Source organism: Alnus glutinosa, chromosome 2 (genome assembly GCF_958979055.1).
Source record: "Alnus glutinosa chromosome 2, dhAlnGlut1.1, whole genome shotgun sequence".
NCBI classification, from domain to species: Eukaryota; Viridiplantae; Streptophyta; class Magnoliopsida; order Fagales; family Betulaceae; genus Alnus; species Alnus glutinosa.
The window spans coordinates 16,826,249-16,845,441 of NC_084887.1; the positions used below are offsets into that span (position 1 = coordinate 16,826,249).

Genomic DNA, 19,193 nt, shown 5'->3' on the forward strand with positions numbered 1-19,193 from the left:
CTTTGTTACACCCAGAATGAGGTTTTTATGGTACAACACCAAAAACTTGCACAACATATATATATATATAAAATATAAAATAATATTATAATGTTATTTGAATAAAAAAGGAAAGAAATAGAAGTGAATAATGGTTGATATTCTGCGTGGGGTTCACATTAAAAAGCGTTGGCAAGCGCTCTCATACGTCGCTGTCAGTCATAAATTAGGGAAAGCGATGAGAGGGGTATGAGAAAACCATCGCCACCCCCATCTCTCTCCCTCTCTCCCTCTCTCGAGCGGGAAATAGATAACGAAAAGAAAAGAAAAAAGCACTTTCTCTCTCTCTCTCTCCTCAGCTGAACAACCTTATTTCCGAAGCTCTCTCCTTCACTTTGTTTTGTTTTTCAACTGTCCCTCTCTCTCTCTCTCTCTCTCTCTCCAAACAACATGTAGACCGATCTTCTAGCTTCCATCCTTTTCTTCGTATTCAACGTCGTTTTGGTCCTTCTTCTCTCTTGCTTAATTGGTAATTAACAAGGTAAACAAAACCATATGGCGGTGGCGCTTGAGGGCTTCTCGATCCGGTAACAACTTGTTCAAACTGAGATATATATATATATATATATACTCTTTGCGCTTCTCATTCTGAATCCTTTCTCCCATCTTTCTTTACCTACTTGATCTCTTTTATGTTTTGTGGTTTGGTTTTCACAGACAGTATGCCGCGAAGATGAGGACTGTCGACGTGGTCAAGTGCTGGCCCTTCGGCAAAGACGACTCGGAGGAAGATATCCATGCCTTTCTTCCCCCGATCACTGTCGCCAACTTCCGCTGGTGGTCCCACGAGCTCCATGCCTTCAATTCCAATCAAATCCACCAAGGAGGAGTACGATTTTCAACAAATGAGACTGAATTTGGCGCTCACAAGGCTCATCTGCTCCAGAAATCCGATGCGGAGGACGAGAAATTTGACATGGTTTGCCCGGTTTGCCGGGCCTTCACAGCGGCCACGGTGAATGCGGTTAATTCCCATGTTGATAGCTGCCTCGCTCAGTCTTCGCATAAGGAGTTGCGGCGACAAATGAAGAAGCTGGCGATGAAGGCAAAGACCACGAAGCTACCCAAGAAGAGGTCGATTGCGGAGATTTTCGCGGTGGCGCCGCAGATCGAAGCAGTAGATGTTGACGATGATCAAAATGTGGATGAAGATAGCAGTGGAGAAGAAGACAAGTTTGGCAGTTGCAAGGTGTGGAGTGGGGCTAATCATGTGGTTTCAACAATCAAGGGGAGGAAGAACACAAACAAGAAGATGAGGATGAAGAAGAAAAAGAAGAAGAAGAAGAACAAGAAGAAGAGAAGGGTTTTGGAAGAGAAAGGTATGGCAACAATTGTGAGCAAGTTGAAGAAGAACAAGAAGAAGTTGAAGAAGAAGGCTGTGAAAGATGGGTCACTTGCAAACAAGGTATGTGATTTATATCATAAAATATTGTTGATTTGCAACCATCTTTGTGATTTTGTGTTGCGGTGATATGATTTTTAGCTGGTAGAGTCATCATTATGTGCTTGATTTCTCTAGTCTTGTGATGTTTAAGTTGTTTCATTATGCTACATTCTCCATTGGGTATTGCTCTTTTCCACTTTTCTGCATGATTTACTGCTGAGAAAAGCTGGTTAAAGACTGCAATACGTTTGAGGACAAGACCAGTGGCCTTGTAACTGTACTGTTGTGTGAACTAGGCGGCAATGAGGCTCAGTATAAAGAGAAAAAGTGAAAAAAAAAAAAAAGAAAAAAAAAAAGACAGAAACAAAACACAAAATTAGAGGAATGGGGTTTTCATGTTTGTGGAGGATTCAGCAGTTTGTGGAGGTGTGGTGCTCCAGCTGTACAGTACGGGTTGGGCAGCGAGGGCTTTTATAAGGTGGAGAGTTTTTGTCCTTGGTTTAGCAAAGGTATCCTTGATTAATGATGCTGCTTTTTTCCACTATTGCACAAACATTTATTCGAGAGATAATCATTTGGGTCTTGGAACCGCTCAGATCTTGATTTGATGGCAAGTATATATGTGATCATTAACATGGGTGGAATATCATTGGGAAAGATGGCCTTGAAGAGCACAATATTGTTTATATGGCTTAAGTTGGATCTCTCTTTTCTGTACGTAATATATAATTTACAAGGCTGACAGGGTTGAAGATAACACTGATATTGGTGTATCTGGTGAAATGCTTTGTTACTTGGAATACTATTATATACATCATTATCACATGGAAGATATAGCGTGAAATGGATGGAGTAATATCCAATTAATACTTATTACATGTTTATTACTTGAAAAGATGAACTAGCATGATCGACACCATCATGATAATCTTGCTAGCTAGGGATCTATATGCCCATCTGGTGTTGTTGGTTTGGTAGTACTCGAATTGGTGGGATCTATCAAAATGTTATTTACTTATTCCATGTGACTTTCCTTTGGTTAAACGACAGGTTCTGAGAAAATTAAAAGTTTTCTGCTGATATATATAGGCTGAGGCTTCTTGTGTATAGATTACACCTGTCCGTTTGCATGCCTCAGTTCTAGTTTTTTGATCGAGAGTTCACGCTCTTTATGAGGCTGATAATATTGAGATGAAATGTGTTGCTGAAGTACTCTTCAAGATCGAAGTGTGCGGGACATTGCATGCTTTATATTGGAATATTGGATAATTATCTGCTATATAGCCAGTTCAGATGCTACAACGCTAATTCTTTTTGGTATATTTGCAATTAGGCAGACTGTAATTTGTTAGTGAAAATCATTTGACAGCAATGCATGATAACCTTTTTCTTTGAGAGGGATTTGTGGGCTGAAATTTATGTTTATTTAGAGATTGAAGGTCCAAGAAATAAGACTATTGTGTAGGATCATGTCAATTGGACTTCATACTTTCTGTTTGAAAGTCATCGGGATTACTTTGAAAAAGTGGTTTATAAATCTATAGAACCTTAATTTACTGATTGCATGATCAAATAATGCCATTGTATCGACCTTTTGCCGGGAAACATTTTAAAGAGAACATATATATATATATAGGGGAGAATGGTACCAGTGCTTGCCAAAATTTTGGCCCAGAGAGCATATTGTTAAGATTATATTCAACCAGCGAATAGCTTATTTGGTTCAACTACGACAACTATATGGTTGGAAACATATTGCAGATTAATTTTCATTACTGTCATGTTAATATGGTGAACTTAACTTATGGATTGAGATTTCTTTCTTGGATTGAATCATCTATAGGCCCACGCGAAGAAGTTCTTCTCTAATTCCAAAGAGACAAGGCACCATTATTTAGTGATGAGCTCTACTGAACAGATCTTATATGTTTTTTCCACGGATAAATGTCTTTCCACTAGAACAAGTCCACTGCAAGCCAAGGGAACTATATTACTCAACTGATCAGTACTTATCGAAGAAAGAATCTTTTGGTTTTTCTTCGGCGCGGCCTTTAATATTTCATTACATCGTTCTAGATTAATTTGTTTATGATAATTCTTGATGTGCTGTTTTAGAAGCTAATTGGCTGGGAATCATCTACAATGACAATATTTGGTGGAGCAAGGTTTATGCTTTCAGTACAAATATTCTTCTTGATGTTTTTATTTATTCCAGTTTTATTATTTATTTACTATGGATATTTAGAGGGGCAAAACTGTCTATCTTGCACATGTTCCAGAAAACACCTGTTTAATTCACCGTCGTTTCAGGTTTTAGTTTCCCTATCATGGTCAAACATGGGGCTATAAAGGAGCCGAGCTGTTCATTTATAAAAGCTCGAGCTTGACTCATAAAAACTCAACTCGAGCTTTATTAAACGAGTTGAAATCATATAAACTCGATTGGCTAAACCCCTATAAATTCGTATAACTTTATTTTATTATTCTTTAGAGTATTATTCTTAATATTGTAATGACCATATCTTTAATATATGAAGGATGAACGTGGATTATCTTCCTAATTTGATAGATATAGTTTAAATCTTTGTGATTGTGAGTTTTGAAATAGATATATGTATGTGTATGTACAATAAATCTATATATAAACTTTAAAACATACATATAGACTCGAGATTATATTGTTTAAGATCTTAGATAATGTCATTAGATATAATATAAATATTATATTTTATGATTAAAAAATTATATATGATTTATTATAAATATAAGGTTGGTGATATTAATTTGCATAAGTTTATAAATAAAGATTAATTTATCTAATTTATTCGAATGATAAATTCTTAATAACAATTAAATAACTAATGATTAGAGATTAGTATGGATTTACAAAAAATATAAGGGTTAATTAAATACCTTTTTTACTCCTGTGCTTCATTTCTTATCAGAGATGGTACATCATTTATGACTAAAAATGGAGATGGTATTTCCGTCCAAAACTTAACGGAAGTCTACGTCACTAGCCTTAAAAAACTGACACGTGTCCCTATGCCTAAATAAAAATTAAAAAAGTAAAAATTTAAAATTTAAAATTTAAAAATTTTAAAAAAAGGGGTGTCTCGAGCCACCCCTTTGGGCAAAATGCCTTGGGGGTGGTTCGGCCACTCCCGTTTGTCCTGGGGATGGTTTCGGCCACCCCATACGGCCGGTCTAGGGGTGGCCGAACCACCCCCATGGCCTTTGGGGGTGGTTTGGCCACCTCCACAAGGCCAAAAAGAAAAAAAAAAAAAAATCGTCCTAGGGTTTGGCCCTTGGGGTGGTTAGGAAAGGCTTGACCGATAAAGTTTGAAGGGCAAAATCTTCATTGACTTATTTCTTGTAAGACCCAAGGAATTTCTTAGGATGACTAAAAATACTTTGGTATAAACATTGGTATTAAAGTAGATCAAATATATTTTGTCTAATTTTATATTCTCAATTTGATTTGAGAAGTGGATAGTTTGAACTAGGTTTCAAAGAATAATGAATTTTTTGGAGCTTTGGAAGTTTTCAAGAGTTTTGTTTAAGAAAAATAAAAGATAAAAAAAGTCTGGAATCGTGCACAAGAGATTCTTTGAGTTTCTAGTGAGTTTGTGGAACTTGATTTCTTTGCAATGTAATTTCGAACTGTACAGTTCGATCTAGTAAATTTTTTTAAAAAAAATCCAGTTTAGTAATTGTTCTCCCAGAATATGGTTTGGATTTCAAGGTTTTTTTTGAGATGGTGACTTCACGCCTACTTCTAAGCAAAACTTGTTTCTAATAAATTCTAGAGGATTCTTTTTGGTGCACTATAGCACTCATGTAAACACTAGGATCTTCATGTTGGATTTGTGAGGTGCTTAGGAAGTTATGTCCACCGTTAGATTTCTTTTGCCAAAATTCCAGATTTGTCTCAAAGCTTTTCCTATAAATAGGCCGGACCAATGCATTATTTTCCATTCAAAAAATTTGCAGAATAAGATCTAGAGAACTGGGTGTTATTTGCAAAATAGACTTAGAAAAGGCTTAGATCATGTTAATTTGGATTTTTTGTTGTATGCTAAGGAGGTGCGGTTTTGGGAGGGAAATTGTGCTTTTGGATAGCTCATTTAATTTCCTACGTGCGTTTCTCCGCTTTTGTGAATGGCACTACCACAGGTTTTGGTTTGAGACAAAGGAACCCTTAGTCTTATTTGCTGTTTGTCATAGTGATAGAGGCATTGAATTTGATGATTTTTGCTGCAGTGAGTGTGATTTTGTTGTCTGGCTTCTCTGTGGGGACTAGGAATGTTGGTGGAATTGATATCTCCCACCTTTTGCTTGCTGATAATGCTTTGATTTTCTATTGGGCTGAACCAGATTCTCTACATCATCTCCAGTGCTTATTATTATGTTTTGAAGTTGTTTCGTGCTTTAAAATAAACTTCGTGAAGTCGGAATTAGTCCCTATGGGAAATGTTGATAATGTGGATGGGTTGGCTGGTTCTGTGTTGTGGGGTCTCTTCTCTACCTTTGAAGTATCCTGGTATACAGTTAGAGGCCTCCTATAAGGCCAATCATATTTGGGATGGTGTTATTGAGAAGATAGAACGTTAGTTTGCTAGTTGGAAAATGATGTATTTGTCTAAGGGTGGTAGAGTTATCCCTATCAAGAGCACACTTTCTAAATTACCTACGTACTTCATGTCCTTTTTTCCTCTCCTTGCAGGTGTTGCAAATCATATTGAGAAGTTTCAATGTGATTTCATATGGGGTGGGCTAGGCGAGGAATTCAAATATAACCTGGTAAGATGGTCTAAGGTTTGTTCGCCGATCTCTCTTAGGAAAATGGCTTTGGTGCTATTGGCAGGAGAAAGAGGCTTGGTGAAGAGTCGCAGTGGAGTCTAAATTTGGTAGGTCATGGGGTGGGTGGTGTCCTGGTGAGCCTCCTGAGGCATATGGGGAGGGGCTTTTGAAGAATATTAGGAGTTGGAGGAATTTTTCAAGTCATACCAAATTTGAGGTGAGAGATGAATCCAAGGTTAGTTTTTGACATGATCTGTGGTGTGGAGATATGGCGCTTAAAGAAGCCTTTCCAGTTTTATAAGGTATTGCTTGTGCAAAGGATGTTTTTGTTGTGTCTCACTTGGCGCTTTTTGGTAGTTCCATTCGGTAGAATGTAAGCTTTTTCAGAGCGGCTAATGATTGAGATGGGAGGGTGAAAACAAGTTGTGGCGGTTCCTTTCAAAAGAGGGTTGCTTGATGTTAAATCCTTTTATAGAGTTAGTTATTAATGTTGGCTTTCGTTTCCCTTAGAAGAGTGTTTGACAGACTAAGATTCCTTTGAGGGTGGCCTTTTTTGTTTGGTCGGCGTCTCTAAGAAAGATTGTTACCATGCATAATCTCTGGAAGCGGCACATCATTGTGGTCGACAGGTGTTGCATGTGTAAAAGGAATGTAGAGTCTGTTGATCATCTTCTTCTCTATTGTAAGGTTGCTTGGGCCTTATGGAAGGTTTTCTTCAGTCGATTTGGGTTGTTTTGGGTCATGCCCAGAAGAGTAATTGACTTGTATGCTTGTTGGTGAACTATCGGTAGCACTCGGAGTACTATTGTGTGGAAGATGCTGCCTTCATGCCTTTAGTGGTGTCTATGAAGCGGAAATGAATGATAGAAGTTTTGAGGACTATGAGAAGACATCAAATGAGATTAAGTCTTTATTCTTTAATACTCTGTATCTTTGGACAGCTGATTTATTTTCTCCTTTGGTGATTAGTTATCATAATTTCCATGTTCTTTTTGCTCCTACTAGCTAGGTATTTTCTCTTATATACTTCTTGTGTACGTTGGGATGCTTTATGCTTTTAATAATATCTCTATTATTTATATAAAAAAAAAAAAAAAAAAAAGTATTCGTCTATGGTTCTTACTGAAGGATGTGTTATGTAACAACTATTGATGAAGAGTACTTTGAAAAGCTATAAAATATGGCTAAACTTGCCTATGCATATGGGAATCTGAGCGTAAAAACTGCAACTGTTAGATTAGAAATGGGAGTTCGTGGAAATATCTTCCTGTTTGCACTCTTGTACTTTTTATGTTGTGACTTGTGGAGAAACCCTACTCCTAAATGATGTTTGAGTGGTGCCAATAAGCATTGGTTCAAGATGTAAATATGCAATGAAGGCAAATTGCAGGAAATTAACAGGTTGGGGGTTTCATTAAGTTTTATTTGTGAGTTTTATTTTCTTTCTTTATGTCCTTTCCTTTTTCTTCTAATTTTTTTTCTATCCGAGATATTGGAAAGATTTGTATCGTTATATTTGTTTTTTGAACTCTTGATATCTTGGTTTTCTTTGATGAATTGCACAAGACTCTTTTCTTTTTTTCAGTCCTCTTTTCCTTGTAAGATAGATTTGGTGAGCTATTGAGGGAGCCCATCATGTTGCCTTGTCCATGTTAGGCATTGGTTGTGTTAAGACAAGGTAAAACCTGACTGTAGCGGTGACAAAGTGTGTTTTGGTAGCATCATTGTTATTGGGTAGTTCCAACTTTATCAAATGGAATGTAGAAGTGGAAGGTGGTCTTGTAAGCTCTCAAATGTTAAAAAGGAATTTTTTTTACTAAACAGAGCAGTTGAACTGTTCAATCAATAGGTTCTCAGAAGTGGTTGGTTTCTCAAGAAAGTTGGAAGTGTGTTCATGGGGATTTGTGATGACTTCTTTGGAAATTCTGTTCATCCATAAAGTGAGATTATTTTTCCCCCTCCAAGTATGATTGCATGACATTCCTGTGACTATTTTCATGGTTGTTTATTAGAATTTACCATGTCAAGAAAGAAAATAATAAATCTAAAAGATACACGAGAAGACATGAAAATGAGGATTAAAAGGCAAGCATAGCCATTCCAACTAGCCTTCTGGTTTGGATTATACTTTGCTGAACTGGAAGGGATGAAAGTTCATAGCTGCCTACGGAAAAGGATTTCATGGAAAGTTTAAAATGGATCATAGAACAGAACAGTTAATAGGGCCTTGGACTGATAGATGAGAATCTTCATCTGAAGGGACATTAATCGATCAGCCATGAGCTGTTAAGAACAGTACTTGCTATCCTGTGAGGACTACTTGTTCTAAATCCTAGGTATAAGAGAATTTATATACTCCTTTATATGTGATATACATACAATGGATCTAGAGTATCTTTTGAAGTAAAGCCCAACACATTTCCCTTGAGACAGTCCAAAAGTAGAAAAAAATGGAGGAAAACAAAATATTTTCAGTTTGATATTTAGTTTTGAAATTTACGTAAAACATAATTTGTTTATCGAAAAGGTTTCATTTCTTCTTGCATCGCTTCCCTCCACTTTGGATAACCAAGTGCCTCCTATAAATCTGTAGGAATAGACACAAACGACAATTTGAACACAAAGAAACGATATAAGGGTGAAAGATGTTGATAGGAAACAAAATTAGATATAAGATGTTGAGTACATTACCTGACTCCTTTGCGTTGTGCAATAGGAAGATTAATATCATCGACAACCTAGGTATTGAAGAGTTTTAAACGGGGATAAAAATAGCAGTACCCGAGTCAGGGTCAGATGTTTTGCAAGGAGCCTTTGGAATGGTCTTACATTTATGGTGTCTCGAGTAAACTCACAACTCATCCATTGGTGGCTCATACAACTCATCAACAAAAGATTTATATCAGTTAAGAGGTTGCTATTGTCATGCTTTGGAACAGAAGTAGGGACAAGTAAAGGACTACTCATAGAAAACTTCTCTTCACTCAGACTCTCCTTGTGAAGATAAGTTTGGGTGGATGAGAAATAAATATGCGACTCAAACAAATTAACATCCATTGAGACAAAATGTTTTTGCATTGGGGGATGATAACATTTATAACCCTTAGGACTAGGGTAATAACCCACAAAAATACATTTGATAGCACAAATATCTAATTTACCTCAAGTCGGACCATGAACGTGATCAAAACAAACACAACCAAACACCAATAGAGAGATACCTTTGGAAGTAGATAAGGGTGGGGTAGAAGATGTATATTTTTCCCACTAAGTAACTCCGTTCTGTTGGGGAGTATCAACACAAGTGGTTTGATGAATAATGCCATGTTCACAAAAATATGTACAGAGATCAATAGGCATATACTCACCTCCATTGTCAGAACTAGCAATTTTTATAGAGGCATGAAACTGGTTTAAATCATTCTATGAAACAGTTGAAAAACAGAGAACACATCACTTTTACCCTTTAACAAATAAACCCGGGTGAATCCAAGAAAAATCATCAATAAAATAAACAAATCATCGATAACCAGATAAAGAAACCATCAGTGAAGGGTCCAAAACAGCAATATGAACAGAAAACAAAGGGCTCAATGCTTTCATTGATACTTGGAGAAAATGACACTTGATGATGTTTAGCAAGTTCACAAGTCTTTATGCAAAAATAAAGAAGGAAACATTCGTTGTAATAATGAAAAAGAAGGATGCTTTTATCGCTGATGCCAAAGCCAAATTCTTGTTACGGAGTCGTTTGATCGAATGGTGTAATACCTTGGGTTAGCCAACCTTGTGTTTTGGGCTGAGAATCTAGATAGTAGAAAATATCCCTCAAGCTACCATTGCCAATCGTCCATCCAATTTTTGAATATGTATGAGCTGCTGCATCCCAAATTTCCTTTGTCGTGCAGAGAAATAAGTATCCTTGACTAATATCTGGTAGCAAACCAAGACATAATTTTTCAAACTCTCGGCCTCCCAGTTATAGTTGTTCCCCAATGAGTGATCATATTGTAATTCGAAGGGAAATGAAGTCAGGATCTCCATGTTCTTTTGGCCATTTTGACTTTAAAACCTCATTTTTCAATTTGATAGATTTAAGACCTGAGTTTAGGTCCATTCTAAATTTCAGACCTCTGCATGCATTTCCATCAAATAATAATAGAAACGATTGTGAAAATACAATTATGCCCCTTAGATAATTTTTTTTTTATTTAAAAAGAAAAAGAAAAAAGAAAAAGAAAAAGAAAAATAGTGGCCTAGCCTAGCAACCCACATTTTAGAGGAGTGGCTTGTGGTTGCCCCCTGATAGAGGGGGTGGCCTTCAAATCAGGGGGGCTCGCGGCCACATCCTAAGAGAGGGATGGCTCGCGGCTACCCTGGTTTGAGGGGTGGCTCCACCCCTTCTGAACAGGGTGGACGTGACACTCTCTGTTGAGGGGAGGATGGGGGAGGGGGGGGGGGGGGGGGGGGTGGGTGGTTGGCATGACCCAACCATTTTTTTAATTTGTTAAAAAAAATTATTTTATTAAGTGGTATAATTGTATTTTCGCAGCTATTTTTGTTATTATTTGATGAAAATGTTGACAAAGGTCTCGAATTTAGAATGGACCTAAACTCAAGTCTTAAATTTTTCAAATTGAAAACTGGGGTCTTAAGGTCAAAATGAAAAATAATAATAATAAAACCGGGGGTTTGGACTTGATTTCCATAATTCAATCTGCTTTTGTTTACTTGACCGTCCATGGACAAAGTTGCTTCTTTTACTCCCTTGGTTCTTGGTACACCAACTTAACAAAGAACTTTAAACATATTGAAGACCTATGTTAGTGATATTAACTATCCATATCATTTTTGTTTGGAATCACCTGGGATCACCAATTACATGGCATGGCATGGAATGGAAAAGTATAGGATAGATGTTTGAAAGGAGTCAAATGCACTTTCATTTGTAGTGTATGGGTAGAGTGGAATACATAGTTTCCAAATATGAGTTGGATTTATTGCCATGTAGATATGCACACTTTGGATGCATCTATCTGACAGTTAGAGCACATTAACATGCAGCCTTGCACTAAAGTCTATATAGAGAGTTAAAAGCACTGATTGCAATATTTTATTTATGTTTTTAATAATATTTTCTCGCATACTCACTGCATTGATTTGTATCTTAAATTGTTTCTAAAGCACTGATTGCAATATTTATTTATGTTTTTAATAAAACTAATACTATCTTGTACTTGTGACTTCAAGTATTTTCAGCCTTTGATTCCATATGGCATGAGCCAAATATAGAAGCTTCGATATTTTAAATTTATTGTTCTTCCGGGATCCGTGGATCCTAGTTTTTGATCATATTGTGCATCCTCGCATTCTACTCATAGGCATTGCTGTTACTTAGTACTCTTGAGTCCTTTATGTTAAAAACAGAAGTTATACCGACATGCCTAGAACTTAGTCAAGCACTCAACATGATTCTGTAAACTAATTTATCCCACCAATTGAACAATGTATAGTTGGAAGTGTTGTAATTTTAAAAACTTCATATGAATGATGTTATGGCTTTCTTGTCTGTCAGGAGGGTTTGCATAAGCTCAAACTGCCACCTCCAGCTGATTTCGCTAGAAAACTGAATGGTTCATCATGTACTAAGAGGTTTCCATTAGCCATCTTGGATACTGCTTCTATGCAAGGAAAGAAACCAAGTCTAAAATGCTTATCTATGCAAAAGAAGCTCAAAGTTGTTCAAACATCCAAATTAATTGCAAAGCACCAGAAGCCAGTGTTTCCTGTTCGCAGCATTCTCAAAAACCATAAAAAAGTTATTCCTAGGCTGAACTCTGCAATTTGCAAATTGCAATGTAATCAAGTAAATCATTCTGGTATCCAAAGGCCTGACAGGCATGTGAGGTTCTCAGGTAAGGATGACATACTTGGTCCAAGGAAGAAAAATATCTCAGATGCCTTCGAGCACAGCAGTGGTGACCAATTTTCAGATGCTTTTGCTACTTTATCAGAGGACCAGTCCACTGAACGTGATAAAGAAGTTTCCCCTATGGAGGTAGATGGAACTGATAATGATGTTTTTGTTAGTACAGATAGTGGAACTGAGGTTCAACCTATAGCCAGGAAGAAACAGTTGCTCAATACGGGTGATCATATTGATATACCATGTCTTCTGAGGCCACATGTTACCTTTCAAGATAAAACAAAGCATTTTCCAGAGAAATCAGTTTCTCTAAGTCAAGTTGCAATTCATGATGATCAAATGCATATGTTTAATCAAGGCCATTCAACTATGTCATGTAAACCCGCATCTGTTGGCATCCCTAGACTTATTTCTGCACTTGAAGAAAGGCATAATCCTTGTGTAAATGCTCAAGTAGGTGGTAATGTTATTAGAGCTTTCAATGAGAGTGGAAAGCTGATTGATCATTTTGTGGATTCTATCCATGGCGTTTCTGCAATCAGTTCAATAGCCGACAAAAGGGCATCATCGCAGCCATCATCATCTTGTTTTGTTTTAGATGAAAATGCGAACAGGAGGCTGTCATTTCTGTCTCAATCTGCCACAGATAATTTTAGTGGAAGTACGTTACATCACCAACCATTTTGTCATGTGTCTCCGATAGAGTTGATGAATAGCATATGTCAGTCTCCAGAGCGGACGCAAAAAGCAGTTTCCTTCAGAGAAAATTGCATGGATGACGGATTTTTTGGTTTGCCTCTCAACTCACAAGGTGAGTTAATCCAGTTTAGTTCAAGTGGGAAAGGTGGGTTTGACCAGCACTGGCTGCCAAGTACAATAACTGGCTCTTCCAGTAGCTTGCCTGTGCATAATCTTGTCCTGCCACAAAGTACTGGGGATTATTTAAGTGTGAAGAAGAGGCATTTTGTCGAGAGAGAACATCCAACAGATCCATTAAACTTGTTTCCTGTGCAGAATTATGTTACAGAGAACCCTAAAGTACATTTGCCAGCTAGGTTAGGTGTCACTGAATTAGAAGGTACTGGAAGATCAGATGTTCAGTGGCTTAATTCTGAGAGGGGGAGCAACCACTCTGCCCGCCAGATTGATTCGGAGATGAGCCTGTCTGATACCTCTTTCACTGGATACAGACAATATAACCAGGTGCAGAACCCAAATACTAACGCGATTTTTCATTCTAAAGACAGTTCAGATAAAATCTTGCTAAATTCTAACCAAACAACAATGCGTTTGATGGGTAAAGATGTAGCAGTTGGTAGAAGTAGCAAAGAGATGCAAGGATTTGAGGATGGAAAGGTCTGGACTGATAAGGAGATCATTACAGATGATTGTCCTACAAGTACTGCCATGGACAATTCATCCATGGAGAGAAATTTTCTGCAGGATTGGATGTTACAACCTGCATCAGTAAAATCAAATGACACTGTAGGTCAGTCATTAGGAATTCAGTGCAATCACATGTCACGGAGCAACTTACTGTTGAAAGCTTCAGAGTCTAGGTTTTCTAACCCATTCTCCAATTGGCAAACTAATGTTGTGCATCGAAATGGCAGCCTTACCATCAACAAAAACCCAGGTGATAATGTGCATTCTTTTGTTCATTCATCTGCTTCCCCGGCAATGTTTGGTGGTGCACCCAGCCTCCAGGAACCCTTTATGTCTAGAGCTGAAGATCTAAGAGTCGGTTCTCAGTTACCACTGCTTTCTGGCCCTCACATTACCTGTCATCATATGCCTTGGAATCCTGTTGAGCTTAAAAACAAGCAGAATCTACCTCATGCTGCAAAATCGGCCTTTAACTTTCCATTCTTGCATCCAGATTGTAGAGACAGTGTTCAAACCTCTTGGTTTCAGGGATCCCCAAAGAGCCTGCCCCCTTGGTTGTTACATGCACAACAGGACAAACCACTAATTGCGTCCTCTCAACCTTTTTCTGATGTGGGTGGTAGATATCTTCCCCATATTATCTCTGGAACTAATTGTTTTCCTTCTCCACTTGTGAATCATTTACCAGTTTCTTATCCCTACAATCCCATGAACTCTCAATCATACATCAAGAATACGCTCTCTCCAGCACCTATACTTCACCCTCCACCTGTTCCTGCCATTCCTGGAGTTAATTCAGCTTCCAACAAGGGCTATAGGAACAGAATTAAGTTCAAAGATACTGTGAAATCAAAAGCTTTTGGTATCAAAGTGCCTGATCCTTGCAAGAAACCCAAGAGGCCTGCGGCTAAAGCAGATTGTTTAACAAAGCCCACCAGGATATCTAATTTAGAAATGCAAAAAGATTTAAGTGCTGTGATGGGGTTAAGGAGAGAAAACTGCGGTGTGGACGTTCAATGTAATGCAGGAGGTGTTGAATTCGATCCCAGCAGGGATAAAGGAATCATGTTAGAATGTTGCCCAAATCAGAATCAAAAGGACGTGCTTCAAAGTTCAAGTGGCATTGATTCCTCTCAAGTGGATAATTCGGCAAGATTAGGTCCTATTAAACTAAGTGCAGGAGCAAAACACATCCTGAAACCTAGTCAAGCTACAGATCAGGATAACTCTAGGCTAATCCATTCAACCCTCCCGTTTGCTATGGAAAAAAATTGTGCTAGTGTACCAGAATCTCAGAAGAAGCTAACAAAGATTTACAGGTTTTAGAAGTAAGTCTTATTATTTTCACAAATTACTTGGGCCTTCCTTTTTGTCCACGGTTCTTCATACACTGCATTTTGTGAATCCGACAGGACTGCCTCCTGGCTGAGAAGATACAACCTAGAGGCTAGTTCTTCATGTTTAACTACTCTTGCGTTGCTAAATTCAAAGAAAGAATAGTATCAATTCCAGGTATTTGCTCTAATATTGTGTTGAATGATGTAACAATGGTTTGGAATCTACCTGCCAAAGATAAGCTGCTAGATTGATTGTGCTTTTGATTGTTTCTTTAATCAGGTATTAGCTCCGATCCAACCGGTTGAATGATGTAATCATGGCTTGGAATTCTACTCGGCAAAGATCAGTTGCTAGATTATGTTTTTGATGTTTGTTTTTTCAATCGTGTATTCTCCAGACGGCTATAGTAATGGTGGTTATGACGCTTCTGTCATGGCTTACTATGCAACGTACGTACATGCTTCTTTTTCTTTTTTCCGAAAAAAGGAAAATTGACTCTCTGTTCGTGAAGATATTGTAGTGATAATTATTTCTTGAATGTTGAATGTGTGAATTGAAAAACGTTTTGCTGATCTGATGCTAATTTTGTGAAAGTTCTTTTGCAGTTTTTTGTAATTAAGAAACTCCCCCGCCCGCTTCTTTCAAAACATATTCGAGGCTCTTTGAGCAACCGACTATATAATTAATTTTCAGGCAATATTGTTGTTTACTCATCCCAGTTGCACTAGCTAATTTCTATGAGACTAGACCTTGAAGATGATCGCTAAAAACCCCAGGCCATTGCTTCTTAACTAAGGAGCACTGAACCAAGCATGTTAGGATATTAAGGCTGTGTTTGGCACTATGATTCCGAATACTGAAAGTGTGAATTTAAACTAAATTGTATGAAATGTATAATTTGATTGTACGTTTTTAAAAACTTGCTACTTGAAAATGGAGAAAAATTTTCTTTTTCAAATCGAAGGCAATGAGTTGTGTTTTTAAAATGCACGATTTTAATAGTGAAATAGTGATTTTATCAAACATTTAACTGTTGTTTTTAAAAATCCAATTTTCAAATCGCAAGTTTTAAAATTGATATTTTTGAAGTTTCAAATCCAAACGAATCATAATTAAATGATTAAATTCACATTTTCTTATCAGCATAATTTTTTGAGATAGCTGGCGATTCAACATTATATCAAAGTAAAGGTCTTTGCATTAAAGCAGAGGCCCCGAGTACTCTTGTTTTTGCAATTCACTTTTCATGTTGACTGAATAATATTATTTTAGGTGTTGGGTTTTAGTTATTAAGGAGGAACTTGAATCTACACGTAAGGAAGAATGTTAAAATAATAATAAAATGATTAAATTCACTATTATCTAGCTTTCCGGATAAGTGCCGAGTTAACAAAAAACAAAAGACCATTAGCAAAACCCTTTGGCTGAGGAAATTTACTTCTTTTTAGAGTAGTAAGAAAAGACGATGCAAGGAATTCCACAATTACTCTGATCATCTATCTCGCGAAAAGTAAGTTCAAGATGTAGAACCACGGGACAAGCAAACTTCAAAGGTAATATAATATGAGTTTTTTTTTTTTTTTTTTCTTTTTTTTTTTTAACTTTTTTTGATAAGCAAATTATTTATTAAAAATAAAGAAAGAAATGAATCATTAATGGTGGAGTTGGATACCCCAACATCGGTACTAAGATGGAGCTTAACAAGCCTTACATTATATGATAGAGAAAACAGAAAAGAAATATATGCCTCACAAGCCTGAGGTGTTTGGTAGTACTGTCTCTGAGGAGGGTTTATTTCCTCTTGTATTTACATGAATCTCATACATTTATTGCCGTGACTGAGTTTTACGTATCTTGGAATCAGTTCTTCTTTACTTCTCTTTCAGCCTGCAAAATCAATGTGTGGTTAAAACACAAGAAGCACACCCTTGGTTGAATATTAAATGAATGCATTCAATATATATATATCTTACCGCTTTGATGACTCTCTCAAACGCTTCAGGCCCATGTCTATCAATGTAACGCTCTACGGATTTTCTTGCGTCGAGGGTCATCATCTGGAGCGCCTTCTTGTGGTCCTCAGAATAAGTTGAGCTCACAACGCCCCCCATCTTAACATACTTCCTCACAATACTCCCGTAAATATATGCCGCCCCGTTAAATATTGGCAGCACCAGCCACATGCAAAACACGAGCTTCATGTATGGCCAAATCGGAAACCTGCAGGCACCCACCCATTACCCAGACCCACACTCATATTTATATATATAACCCAGAAAAAAAAAAAAAAAAAAAAAAAAAAAAAAAAAAAATCACTGCTTTAAACAATATTACGTACCAAGCAAGAACTTTCCAACAAGAAAGCTCGAAAAGGGTTATGAAGGAGTATAAAACCCAGTATGTTAGCCACTGCTGATCGTCTAGGGTTGATGGACTCTCAATTGCTCGCATTGATGCGTATCTGTATGTTCATTCACATATCAATTAGTCATACTGTCATATCATGAATATTACTTTTCTCGCATATATATATATATATATATATATATATGTATGTATGTATGTATGTATATTATGTGTCCTGATCTACTTACAAAGGATATAGAAGCATCACTCCAGGCCTGGTTCACAACAATAATCAAAGGTGTTAGGACTTATAAATAATGATGAACACTTTGTTAACAGAGACACACATATCATTAATTTATGCCTTCTTAATGGCAATAGATGTGCATCTTTTGTTCCTTTTTTGGTGTGGGGGGGGGGGGGGGGGGGGGGGGGGGGGGGGGCGATCAGTGCCAAAATGATCCATAAAAATGTCCAAGAAATGAGTACGTAAGAAATATATTGATAGACATATGTATAAAAAAGGACAAAAATTAATGATTGCAAGTAGACATGCATTCATGGGATTTTCTGTTTTCGCTAAGACATCTGCCCAGTTTCTTTCAGAAAAAGACATCAAGACATTCATGAACAAAAAGAATAATATATATTTTAAAAGAACCATAACTTGTGAGATTCTTTCTAAAAAAATACCCGACTAATGTGTCCAAATGTCTGGCTATTGCTCCGAGAACGCCCATGTTGAAATTCTATTCCTCCACGATCCAGTTGATGAGCAAAGCCTACAATCTTTGGTGATCGAGTTAACGTTTGATGGAAAATACGAGATGCATGCGCGCATCAAGTTTTTAAGGAAGGTGGGGTCGACGATAAACGAAGTAAAGCATTTCTGTTGGATACCCTAAAGTCTTCTTTTCTCCAACAACAAGGAAACAAAAAAGTCGATGATTCATCCAAAAAAGAATAATAATATACAAAGGTAATCAACGAAGTGGAAATGCTTAAAGTTCGCCCAGATCATTGACGTCTCACAGGTATCTATATATGTACCTTGCTTACTTTTCTTTGTCCTGTAGTTTTGTCCATCATAAAGGTTTTCATGATAAGCCAATATTTTTGTTGTTTGGTTTTTAGTATCAGCAAATTCGATATTAAAACTTATTTAGTTGTAAGTTTTAGTCTAATGGTTAAGTCGGTGAAGAATTTATGCATGACTAAATACAACTCAAACAGGAAGACCTAGAAAGGTTATGCCTAATCAATCAAGGAAATAAGCAAATTGAAATTTCATTAAGTAAAAATCGGATTTGTCAATTCCCGTCTCCATATTTTAACCATAATTTTCGATTCAAGTATAGGTTTGTGATGAAATCAGCGGCGTTGGAAAGCTAACATAAAAGACAACAATTATCTCCGAAATAGGTTTTCCCTAATACGAACGGTTACTATGACAAAATCGCCCCGCAATATAGGCCTAAAAATCTAGGCGAACTTTTTTGAAATCCTATTCCAACTCGAACTGGATTTTCTTCAGATTTCTATTTAAAAGGACATCCAGGCACGAATTTATTAAGGACTCTACTCTAGAATTTAGCGTGCTAAGAGAGGGTTTGAGACTTGGAGTGTTAATGTTATATCTCTCTTAGAGTTTTGGTTATTGTTTAACCATCAACCTTAAACAATTGAAGTCAACCGGAGTTCCGGTTAAGGAGATCAAGAAGAAGAACCCTCCAGAGGATTTTAGTGAGAAGTAGACAAGTGGGTCACTTGTTATAATTTAAGAGTGTGACGACTGCAAATGTATTGTGAGTATTAACATCTTGTAATTCGCGGATTCTTCATTATTGGATTGATTTATTGGGTTGGCTACTGTGGAGTAGTTTTTCTCTTTGAGTTTAAAGAGTTTCCACTTTGTCACTAAATATTTGTGCCAATTGCTTTATTACTTTTCATATTTTGGTGATTGTTTGT

At 37.0% G+C, this 19,193-nt stretch overlaps 2 protein-coding genes across 2 annotated transcripts; one reads left to right on the forward strand and one right to left on the reverse strand.

The window, feature by feature from the left end:
• The first annotated feature begins 246 nt into the window (after positions 1-246).
• On the forward strand, positions 247-15,469 carry LOC133861375 (uncharacterized). The gene is made up of 5 exons (XM_062297159.1): positions 247-566; positions 697-1,444; positions 11,802-14,866; positions 14,951-15,050; positions 15,156-15,469. Exons 1-3 carry the CDS (start codon positions 535-537, stop codon positions 14,862-14,864), a joined length of 3,843 nt encoding a protein of 1,280 aa, XP_062153143.1. The 5' UTR covers positions 247-534; the 3' UTR covers positions 14,865-14,866; positions 14,951-15,050; positions 15,156-15,469.
• A 1,052-nt stretch (positions 15,470-16,521) lies between these two features.
• Positions 16,522-18,041, reverse strand: LOC133861583 (HVA22-like protein f). The gene is made up of 5 exons (XM_062297376.1): positions 17,916-18,041; positions 17,471-17,497; positions 17,215-17,337; positions 16,850-17,096; positions 16,522-16,763 (listed from the first exon to the last, which is right to left on the reverse strand). Exons 1-5 carry the CDS (start codon positions 17,960-17,962, stop codon positions 16,737-16,739), a joined length of 471 nt encoding a protein of 156 aa, XP_062153360.1. The 5' UTR covers positions 17,963-18,041; the 3' UTR covers positions 16,522-16,736.
• Between the last annotated feature and the right edge of the window lie 1,152 nt (positions 18,042-19,193).

Bases quoted from the DNA above. Each gene is read 5' to 3' on its own strand.
- LOC133861375 (XM_062297159.1), top strand. From the start codon at position 535: ATGGCGGTGGCGCTTGAGGGCTTCTCGATCCG. The intron at 567-696 runs GTAACAACTTGT...TGGTTTTCACAG, and splicing joins CTTGAGGGCTTCTCGATCCG to ACAGTATGCCGCGAAGATGA. The intron at 1,445-11,801 runs GTATGTGATTTA...CTTGTCTGTCAG, and splicing joins ATGGGTCACTTGCAAACAAG to GAGGGTTTGCATAAGCTCAA.
- LOC133861583 (XM_062297376.1), bottom strand. From the start codon at position 17,962: ATGGGCGTTCTCGGAGCAATAGCCAGACATTTGGACACATTAGTCGG. The intron at 17,498-17,915 runs GTATTTTTTTAG...GTTGTGAACCAG, and splicing joins CATTTGGACACATTAGTCGG to GCCTGGAGTGATGCTTCTAT. The intron at 17,097-17,214 runs GTACGTAATATT...GGGTGCCTGCAG, and splicing joins TGTTGGAAAGTTCTTGCTTG to GTTTCCGATTTGGCCATACA.